Below are 11,470 nucleotides of genomic sequence, written 5' to 3' on the forward strand. Positions count from 1 at the left end.
GGTAATTTCGGGTCAGAGGACGACGCGTCTCCCAAGGAATGAGTCATCATCGATGTGCGACTTAGCTGGTGAAGTGACTCACCTTGGGCGCGGGCGCTTCTACGGGTGGCGTATGAGCGGCATCGCTGACCTTCTTGAAGTACGGCGGCATGTCCGTTTGTCGGAAAAGCTTGCCATCCTGGATCACCAGTCCTCGGTCGACCGCTCGCTTGGCGGAGAGTTTGAGGGCGATCCTAAGATCACCCTCGGCGTCTTCCTCGACCGTGTGACTCTGCCTGATATACTTCTCGATGCTCTTCAGGCTCGAGCCTTCGCGTTCGCCAAGTTCGCGCACAGCCTTGCCCAAGACCTTGCTGATGTCCGTCGTTTTGGTGACCCTGAGTTTCTTGGATTGCAGTATGATCGGGTCCTTGTACGAGGACTGACCCTTGTTGAAGATCTTGAGCACATCGCCGCGCTTTACTGCCACCTCCAGGTGCTCGGCAATCTCCTCCTCGTGGAAATTGTGATGCTGGCGTATCGCGTGGCATATCCGCTCGACGCTCGGCCGTTGTTTCTGGCTGCGGATCTTCCGGATCGCGTCCAAAAACCACGCGGACCATGTCTCGGGCGACTCGGGCTCGTCCATCGCGTCTCCGTCGGCGGCGCGAGCGGCGCGGACGGGGACGGCGACGACGACGACGACGAGGACGAAGTCACGGCCAGTGCTTCCTCCTTTTCCTCCACCCCCTCCTCCTCCTCCTGTCGATGGGCGACGTCACGGTCAACGGCGGGCGTTTACATTCTGTTGCGACCCCTCGGTTTCTCGGCTTGGATGATGCTAAGGGGCCCTCACCGCCTCCTCACGTTTTCACCGCGGGCTATTGCGCTGACCCTGAAACGAGAATACAGTTGAACGGGGGTTGCAAAAGCCGCGCGTGGGAGTCTGCCGGGTTTCGGTCGTCGGCGCAAAATGATCCTTCCAATATAACGCGCGCCGCAAAGTAACATCTGACATTCTCTAACTCGACGAAAGCTGTCGGGCAACTGGCATATAACATCGTGCGAGAAGTCGATCGAATTACTCGCCACCATTTAAAAAGACATTTATCCACCATTTAAAGAGACTTATCAAGACGCAGAATTATAATTACGCCGTACGTGCGACGGTGAATTTCATTTTCATTATAAATGCCCAACAATCGCTCTCTTAGATCGTGTAGCAAAAGTAGAGCAGTGTCATCATCGACGGGATTTGATTTAAATACACGGGAGAAAAAGAGTTTTGATGAGATATCTAAAACTTTTGCCAGATATAGATCTAAAAAAATAATTTTGTTAGACCATTAAAATACATTCTACATAATTATGCTAAAACCAATTAGAAACGTTCAAATCTATCGAATATTTTTGCATTTATTATCATCATGCTTAAACGTTTTACGTAATAAAAATAGTTTTAGTGTAAGCCCAAAATTATTTTTAGACATCTCCAAATTTTTAGATAGATTGTCAGCAAAAAATCATTTTGTCTGTGTAATTTTGCACACGTTGCTTAGTCAGCAAACTTCGTATCTTGTAAAATTTTCATCGTCATAAGCGTGATGAAATATTGTGCAATTTTAATAAATAATATGATATCACTCTGCGTTGAACAGCGCGCTTTCTACTTTACATTATTGACATTTCATACTAAATAAAATTTATTATATATAAATAATTTTGTTGACCACTAGTGTGCATCTTCCTAACGTAAATTAACTATAATCTCACTTACTCTTTATCTTTTTTTAGTTCTTAAGAATTAGAAAGAGATGAAAAATAAATGGCACCGAGATTAGAATTAACATTAGACATCGATAGAAATGGAGGTGCGACAGTCGACGTGTTGACGAAACGATGCGCCTTCGATTCGTCTCGCGATCCTCGCATTCCATCGGAACCGAACGTGAAGAACGTCAGCTTCGCGTGCCGGCGACATGACATCGGTGCGCTCGGACTCACACCGGAATTACACCGGCTTCGGAATTTATTCGGGATTTATTCGGCGCTATTCTTTGTTCGCTGCTGACGTAGCGTTACACAACGCCACGCCACGATTTTTACGATCAGGTCGTGATTTTCGATTCCGGTTGTAAATGACCGTCCGGTTTCCCCGTGAGCGATGAACTTTCTCCTGTGCGCGCGAACGCGCGCGAAGCGCACGCGTGTGTGCGTGTGTGCGTGCGTGCGTGCGTGCGTGCGTGTGGCGGCGCTCATACAGCGGTTCGGAGCAAATATTTAAAATCACTGTGCCCGACAGCGGTATTGCGCAACAGCTCACAACTGCGTGCGGCTTATTAAAGTCGGTCGCGCGAATACGTTGAAACGCAGGCGTATCGCATCGAGACCCATCGTGGGGTCGTGACACGACGAAATACAATGAGAGCGGAGTGGATGTCGATTGATCCCCGCGAGATGATAATAATGAAAGGAAATTTTGAAGGTGTTACGTAGGATTTCTCATATCGCCAATCGCGATGTGGTCAAATCATTTGATCCAACTGGATCTTTTCTTGGAGGAGGAGAAAAAAAAAAAGAGAGACTCATTTATTTCAAATGATTTGTAAACGTCAGATTAATAGGTCTATAAATTATTTACAAATTGTGTAAGTTTAAAGGGAAAGAGTACATCTGAGATAGAAAAATGATAACTGAGAAACCAAAGAAGTTTATCAAAATGATAACTAAAACCTGTTACTTCATCTATCATTTGTAATAATTTTAAATAATAATTATAATTTTTTTTATAACTTAACTTTTTAAGTTATATTCATAATTTCTTTTTTCAAATCGTAAAATTTGCTGACAAATTATTATTTTAATGATAAATATAAAATATTCATATATTCTCTGATAAATTAGATTCTTAATCTAATTATAATTATATTTAACTGTCATTTAATTAAATTCTTTTAGGAAATATATAAACGTATCTTAATCTTTAAAATTACAAATCATTCCTCGTTCTCCATTCTTTACTCTCTCAAGATTAACCATCAGAAGACCGGAAGACATTACAATATTTCAAAGCCAGTCTATTGTAAGGCAAAAAACTGCAGTGATCCGGAAGAGATCTTTCCACAACGAACCTTTGAAGATCCGTAAAAAAAGATACTCTCGCGACCTTTTTTAAAATATTACGTCAGCAAGATCATTTGAATGTCGAGCTTTCCAAATAATAAAAAAAAAAAATCAGAGTGGGCTGGCCAAATAACTCTCGTTAGTTCATCGAATCTTCGCCAGCGTGCGTTAAACGAAGCGTGAGAAACAATGTGTCTGGCATCGCGTGGCCTAAAAACAGTGCTCCCGCCGGAGCACGTACATTTAGCGAGCGTTTATTTAATGCGCACGGGATATACGTAATTCTCTCAGGTGAGCGTAACGGAGAGTTCGAACCGTAGGTCGGCCGCGAGAGATCCATTGTTCGAGGGGAGACAAAGACCACCCACCGTTTTCGTGCAATATCCATATCGCGATATGGATGCGCGTTCCCCGATCGTAAACGGAAATCGCGTTAAAAGATCAGGCTCACTTGGCGATTGGACAATAAACCGCGAATCCGGAATCGCAGCCTCTCTTAACCGTAAGTACCTTCTCCCTCACCTGTGTTCCTACACGTAATCTCACGTAATTGATTTTAATCAGCTCAATCCGAAAGTCGCAAGTCGGAGGACAATTGGATTCGTGCGTTGCGTGAAAAGGAACGAAGTTTTTGCTGAAGTATTCAAAAGTGAATTTGGCGAGATACAGACCTTAATATAATTTTGTTGTGTTGTGTTGTCATCAAAATGATTATGTAAAATGCACGAAAATATAGATAATTAATAAATTTTTGAAACATTTCAAAAATCAATTGGAACGTCCTAAATATTTTCAACAAAATTATTTTCAGATCTATATCAGGTTGAATTTTTCAGAACATTTCAATAAAACCGTTCTTTTCGTTTTGCGTGGCAAATTTTGGAAATCACAAACAACCATGCCTTGAAAAATTATAAGTGAAATTCATCCGTTTGACACGTGGCGTTAGATACAAAAATGTCAGAGATCAGGGGTAATAACTTTCACGCACTTCTGGCAATGAACGACGCACGTCTGGACTCTCTGGAAATTCCCAAAATGAACGTTGCGGATCGGATATTGGATCTAAATGTCAATGGACGTGAAAGTTATCTCGACTGAAACGTATTCAGCGTCGCGATCGGGCGCGAGCGCAGCAAGGATTAATTATGCGAGAATCAAAACGACGACAGCTGTGTCGCAGCGATGTGGCTGCGATACGAGTTGACCTAGGCCAGTGATAATAAATATACCGGCAGTTTAAGCGCCGACACCCGCCGAGGAAGGAAAAAAAAAAAAGGATACCCAGTGAAACCGGCTTTGCTCTTAAACCCTCGACCATCGGGGTTTCCTCACCACGTGCGTGCAAATCTATTCTCGAAAATGACGTCTGCGGTCCCCACTGGGGACAGGTCCACAGTTTCCCGCCAAAACTTTTCGTCGACTTCCAACGTCGAACCTTCTCGATCGTTCTCCGAAAGGAAAAATTAAGGTATCCATAATGACCTGATATTTCGTAGAAATTTTCCTGCCCTTGAACAAGTGGACAATGGCTGTTTTAAAATGATTCGAGCAGACTTGGAAAGATCTGCTCTAATATGAAGAAAAGTTTCTTTGGTCATATATCTATTCAGTCTTGTTAGAAAATTTTCTGAGAATTTCCAGATTTAATTTCCAGAAAAAAAAAAATATTTCAAATGCAAACTTGAAGTCATTTATTTATTTTAGCATGTGCATTTAACGCTTTCTAGTTACAGAAAGGAAAATCATTGACTAATACCTGGATTTTATGGAAAGAACGGTTTTGCTGAAACATCTAAAAATGTGACTAGATTTGAAAATAATTTCATTAAGCTATGAAAATAATTAAGAATGTAATTGATTACTAAAATATCAAAAAATTTTGCAGTATTATCATGCATGCGTACTATATAAATATTTTAATAGTTACAACAAAATTATTTCAGATCTATATCTGACTAATTTCGGTTAATTGTAAAAATATCCAGATATTAAGAGGCTTTCCTTCGTAAAATACATTAAAAAGTGCATATAATAAAATAAACTTATTTCAAAATTGCAAGTTATTTAAAAATGCAGGTTATTTAAAAATTCGCAAATCACATGTAAATGTACAAAAATATATGTCATGCTAATTGCTAATTTTGACGATTAACGGATTGTCAACAGCTTGCATTATAAAAGTAAAATTATTAAATTTCTTCTGAAAGAGAAAATTTCAAAGACTTCCTCGAGTTCCAATAAAATCCCCAATAAAAAGATTTTCAAGTAATTTCAAGAGTAAAAAAAAGAGCTTTCTTAATAAATTTTTGCGATTTTCTAGCATCTTTTAGAGAGTAAATACTTCGTTTGGAAAATTCAACATCAATGTTTTTCTCAAAGTATTAAAGCGTGAACGTATAAATAGGATGGAGAGCCTCCTCTTGGCAAGTCAAGTGTATGGAGGTTTGTAAATCGATGAAAATCAACTAGAATATTCTGAAATACAACCCTGTACAATCGCGCACATTACTTTTCTTGATCGAATCAATCAAATTTCTAGATTTCGGACGACACGATTGTTAAATAAAACAATAAAAAAAAAGAGGCCAGTTACGCGACTCATTATTATCGCCGGAAGAATGACGCGATGTGACGCAATTCGGTGATGCACTTCAAGGCTCCCGCTACACCGATGTCGATTAACGCGAATACTTATTATCTCAGTTTCGTCGTTCTATTTTTAAGATAAAACTACTACGTCTCTCACTCTCTCACGAAAAAAAAAAAAGAAAAGAAAAAATGGCGTCACTAATTTAGATTCTTACAACGCTTGATCAATGTCGCGCGGCGAAGCAAATCTTGCTTATTCACACGTGGATTCGTCGCATTACTTTACGCATTGCCAGCGGAGATCGTACTTTAGAAAGGGGAAACTCATGAGGAATTTGAGAATCTCTCGATCATAGACGCTTGCTAGAGTGCAAAGGTTAAAAATACGTGTAAGCCGGCGAGAGAGCGAGAGCGAGAGAGAAAGAGATCTTCGGCGTCAGGTCGCGCCGTTGTGGCGTGAAAACGTCAATGGAATGCCGGCACGCGTTTATCGTTGCAGTTTTATCGTACGGCTTCAATGAAAGATACCATAGTATTCGCATCTTTACTACGCGAGTTTTTAACACTCCATTGACGAGCGCGGGTTCTCCCCCGGCATCACCGCGGCACGGAAAAAGAGGAGATTTATCGCGAATGAGACGACACACTTTCGAAGCGTGGCAACACCACGTGCGCTCCTCGCGAGAGAAATTGCGGGAGCGAGACGGAATTTCTCGAGGGGAAACCCAAGCGAGCCGTCAATTCCGACGGGAGCCGGTTTTCCGACGAGCGCGCGCGAGAGAGTAATCGGCGACGTAGCGATGGAAAACGTTACAGAACGGACGGCGCTTCCAAACCTGTTTCGAGAGCTCCGAATGGAAAAATTCTCAAGACTCTTGTTGAAACTCGTGCGATCCGGTAGGTCCTCGGTGGACGAGTTAAGGGTCAATTCACTGCGTAGGACAGAACGAACGGACGAAGAGCGAGCGACGGGAGAAGGGAGGGAGAGAGAGAGAGAGAGGGGGGGAGGCCGCTAGCACGCTTTTCACTCTCCTCTCCGCCGTCTTTCTCCGCTCGCGCGCAGCTATCTTATTAGGCGAAATGAAATACCGGCTGAACGAACACGTCCGTCTATTTGTCCGTCGTTCGTCCGGTTAAGACGATGGGGCCGAGGGCGAAGAGAGGCCGCCGGCTGCATGTGTTTGTCGGGGCCCCTCTCACCCGAAGAACGAACGAATGAACGAACGAGCGAGCGAGCGAGCGAATGAACGTACGAACGAGCGAACGAACGGACGAGCGAGCGACGGCGGCCGAAGGAGAGGACGCGGAGAGTGAGAGAGAGAGTGAGTGAGTGAGTGAGTGAGTGAGTGAGTGAGTGAGTGAGTGAGAGAGTGAGAGAGTGAGAGAGAGAGAGAGAGAGAGAGAGAGAGAGAGAGAGAGAGAGGAAGAGGGAGAGCGCGCAAACCAGCTGCCGTCGCTACCGAGGAGCGGTTTGTCGTGAACGACCCCAACTGCTGCCGCCCGTCGCTCGGCGAAGCATGCACGCGCGAGAAGCGTGCGTTCGTCGTCGTCCGTTCGCCCCGGCGGAGTGATCGAGGCGACGCGAAAAGGCGGATAAAAAGAGAGACATAAGCGAGCATAAGCGAGCGAGCGAGCGAGAAAGAAAGAAAGAGAGAGAAAGAGAGAGAAAGAGAGAGAGAGAGAGAGAGAGAGAAGTAGAAAAGACAAAAACGGACAGACGGACGGATGGACACGAATGGACATGGACGGACGGATGAGCGGCCGATCGATTGGCCGTGGCGAGACACGGGTTTGGCGCGCGATGGAAAATCGCGGAAATGCAATGTGAAACGAGCCCGTGAGAATCGCGCGGGTCACCGCTGGGCGGCACGCCACCGTCGCCACTGCCGCCGCAGCGGCGGCGATACATTAAACGGCACTTCGCCGTCCGACGGGTAGCCATTTTGAGCGAATATTCTCGCAACGCGATGCCACGGTCAACCGTACCGCATGAATCGAGCTTCGCGATGGAGCGCCGACGCGTGAATGGTATCGCGCGTACGGCCGAGGACATCAGAGAAAGATTTTCCGTCTCCTGGACGAGCGCGACGACGCTCCCGACGGCCGCCGAGAGTCCCGACGGGCTGATCGAGTCGCGAGAAAACGCCTCGCGCGTATGCCACAACGAGGACGACGTCGAGCGAATCATCGACGAGCCGCGCGTCCGCGATGCCGTTTTCCGCGCGTCGGCCGACGGCACGACGGACGGGAGAGGTCGGCCGCGCGGTTACGTCGGAGCTCGTGCTACGGGCAGCCATCTTGAGGCCGGAATCGCACGGGCCGCGCTTCTCGGGTTCCGTTCCGTTCCGTCCGCGGGGCAACTCTCGGCGCGCCGTCCAGGCGTTTCCGCGCGCACGGCGGTGCGTTTCCGCGCGCGTTCTCCTCCGTCTCTTCCTCGCTACTTCCTTCTTCGTCCTTCACCGTCGCCATCACCTCGTCGCGCCGCTACGCGCGATCCTAGGGCACGGCCCGTAGAAAAAACGAGCGAGCGATGTACATCGCGATACGATGCGGAAAAAGCCCGTGCTTCGTATTCATTTCCCTCTTCTCTTTCTCGCGCGCTCGCCTCGGTCTCGCGGCAGCTTTCTTCCCGGTCCTCGTATACATCGGATAACGACGGCGACGATGGACGGCGCGTGGTTTTTCCACGCACGCACGCACGCACATATGTACGTACGTATGTACGTGCTTGTCGCCTGCGACGAGCCAGGCGGGCGGACGTTACCTGTACGCGGCAGTCCCATCGATAAATCCACAGGAGTACGACGCGGCCACGGGTCCACCGGGTGTACCGTAACACAGGATACGTAATCACGATCACCAATTATCTCGCGACAACGGCGTCACATTTCACACAAATCAACAAAGGTTACCCACTTGACAAAGATGGCGGTCGCGCGGGGGTTACACACTACGCGCACGCGGTGGGGAGCGCACTGCGCACACCGCCGCGCTCCTACGGCTCGCGACGGCGGAAGCGCGAAGCACGGAACGCCGTAAAAGCGTTCCCGTCGACCAATCCCGACGAGGCGTCTTACCCGACACACCGACACGTTCGCACACTACGCGCCCTCGCGGCCCGATCACGTGGCTTCGCTACCGTATAAACTTGCCCGACCGAGAGACGTGTGTATACGTGTGTGCATGCGCGCGCGCACGTGGTGGTGAAACACGCTTTGCACGTACGCGAGGATCGTCACCGCGAGACGAGATCGTGTCTTAAATTAATGCGTGCATATGTCCGGCTGCGCGTACAATCGAGCGCGTTAATACCCTCGATTATAAAGGCTGAGTTTCACTTAACACTCGCGATTAGCGTTTGTCCTTCTTTAATGCTTGACAGATAACAAAGATGAAATACTCTGAGAGCGTTGCGATTATTTTAAGTGGTGGGTAAAACTAAATTATTCTTCTGTTTACGGCCAATTAAAGTCACGCACGGAATCGACCAATGTTGCGAGATATGTTCCGAATTTTTTGCATCGTTTATATCTTTTCTCTCTTTTTTTTTTAACGTGGAGCTTAGCTTTTTTTACTTCATTTTTTATACGGTTTATTTTTTCTTTTTTTCCTTGAAAGAGAAGAAAAAGAAAAAAGACGAACTGTGCGAGAGATTCAACTAAAAAAGAACAAGCCTAAAGAAGAAGGAAAAAAAATCACGTATAAAATCACATATTAAAAATTTCTCACTTTTTCCAAACATACATATATCTATTCCGAGGGTTCCGTGAAATGCCACGTGGTCATCCCTTTGCAAAAATGAAAAAAAGAAAAAAACAGAACGAAATAAGTGCCGACGTTTCACAGAGATATTTTTTCACAACGTACAGTCTTCCTTTAGTGTGCACAGGACGATGTTCGCAGGATCGAATATAACCATTTAAAAAGTCATTTAAAAACCATGAAGAGCAATCTTCACTGTTGCTGAAGAGCGTTAATCTATCCGACTATACATACGTGAACACTGCCGGTTACAGGTGTCGCGCACATTTGTGCGTAGCACCGCGCCGGTGCGTGTGCGTCGCGCGCGAAATATGAATTTACGACGTGCGTCGTGTGCGTATATATATATATGTGTGTGTGTGTGTGTGTGTGTGTGTGTGTGTGTGTGTGTGTGTAGTGCATATCGCGGATACTGGCGTATCCTCGCGTTGTCCTGGCGCGATGCTGGGAATCAATTGTGTATCTTGAAATGAGAAAATTACAAAAGTGAGGAAATTTACGAAGTTTAGCTTTCGACATGTAAAATTGCAGACACTTTAGTAAATTTTCTCACTTTTGTAATTTTCACCTTTTCGAAAAAGGAAAAAGGAAATTCATGCGGCGACAGCGCATGAATACGCGATTACATCAACTACGACTGACTTTACGTTTGTTCTCCTCCCCGAGATGGATGTCGCACATTTTTTTACTAGAGACATAGAAATATAGACTGTACAAGAATTATAGGTTCATAGCTTAAATCCTATTTTATTAATAAAAGAGCTTTAAAAGTAGCTTATAGTCAATCAGTCCATATAGCACAAACTTTGCAATATTGTTACAATATAACTACAAAATTTGTGTTATATGGAAGGCTTCTAAGTTAACTTTCAAAGGCATTTTTATCGGTAAAAGAGAACTCAAAATATGGATCTTGGATTATACAAATAGAATTTTTATAGTCAAAAGACGCAAATCATTCGAGAGAACTGCCGCGAGGAACATATTCTGTCGCCTCGTTTTTCTTTTTGTTCCCTTACACTTCTTTCATTCGTTGCTTGAAATGCGAAAAGCGTAAAAGGGATCAACTGGAAAAAGATTAAGTGAATGAATGAGTAAATGAATGAATGAATGAATGAGTTGTACAACGTTACATTACATTTCGATGCGGAAGATACTTTTCATCGAAAATATATATACGCGTGCCTATATTTATCGCCCTAAATGGAAATCGATAATTGAAAATAGATTCTTCGCACCAACGTGATACTATTCTAACGCGCGCTTACCTTTTTTATTTATCAGAATTAACGAAGCATCATTCTAAGAAGAAACCGATATCAACATCGCTGTTACGAGCGAAAAATAAAACTATCTAATCGTGAGGGAAAGGCGCCAGGTTAATTTCGTACGATCCTGTTGTGCGGCGAGTGACACGCGTTAGTTCTACTGTGTTTATATGCAAAATGCACACGGTATGTCCGATGCAATTTCGTAATGAGATTATTGATTTTTTTTTTAAAGGCCGTCTCTCTTCCGCGCCCGCATCTGTCCTTCTCTCCCTCGCGCTCTCCTCTTCCCGCCCGATGTGTCGCCGTCTCGCTCGAAACTCCGCAGTTCGGCCGCATATCGTACCGTGCACGACGCACGCGTGCAACGTCTCGCATAATTGAATACCCTACACTCCCGGACGGTATCACCCGAGCGAGCGAGCGAGCGAGCGAGCGACCGACCGACCGTCCGACCGACCAGCGGCCGCGTATGTGGAGCTAACCGGCAAATTCTCGGTGTAATATCTACATACCTCGGTGATTGTATTGATTTTCCCCGACAGTATGTAAATTAGCGGGCCGCGATGTAAGTACGCGCGCGAGGGAGAAATTCTGCGCAGTTTACGTCTCTGGGCGAATGCTCGCGAACGACATCGTTTCGCGAGACAAATCCGCTCCCGTCAATTGACATTGATGACATTGATCCGAAATCATATCGATCAATCGATGCATGCACCGCTTTCTCCCTCAGATTAGAAACACGA

At 45.4% G+C, this 11,470-nt stretch overlaps 1 protein-coding gene across 4 annotated transcripts in view; it reads right to left on the reverse strand.

The window, feature by feature from the left end:
- The window catches only part of enok (histone acetyltransferase enoki mushroom), a 26,185-nt gene extending 14,727 nt beyond the window's left edge, over positions 1–11,458 (reverse strand). The window contains exons 1-2 of one of the 4 annotated variants that reach the window (XM_025219349.2): positions 10,725–11,458; positions 83–874 (exon numbers count right to left, since the gene is read on the reverse strand). In XM_025219349.2, coding sequence (XP_025075134.2) covers positions 83–628 — 546 coding nt within the window. In that variant the 5' untranslated portion in view covers positions 629–874; positions 10,725–11,458. Of the gene's footprint in view, positions 1–82; positions 875–6,530; positions 8,400–8,458; positions 8,808–10,724 lie in introns of those variants that run through there. The other 3 variants (XM_089071661.1, XM_089071663.1, XM_089071662.1) reach the window with 3 other exon arrangements.
- Positions 11,459–11,470: the final 12 nt, after the last annotated feature.

This window comes from Pogonomyrmex barbatus, unplaced genomic scaffold (genome assembly GCF_055798465.1).
Source record: "Pogonomyrmex barbatus isolate J1 unplaced genomic scaffold, ASM5579846v1 scaffold12, whole genome shotgun sequence".
Taxonomy (NCBI): domain Eukaryota; kingdom Metazoa; phylum Arthropoda; class Insecta; order Hymenoptera; family Formicidae; genus Pogonomyrmex; species Pogonomyrmex barbatus.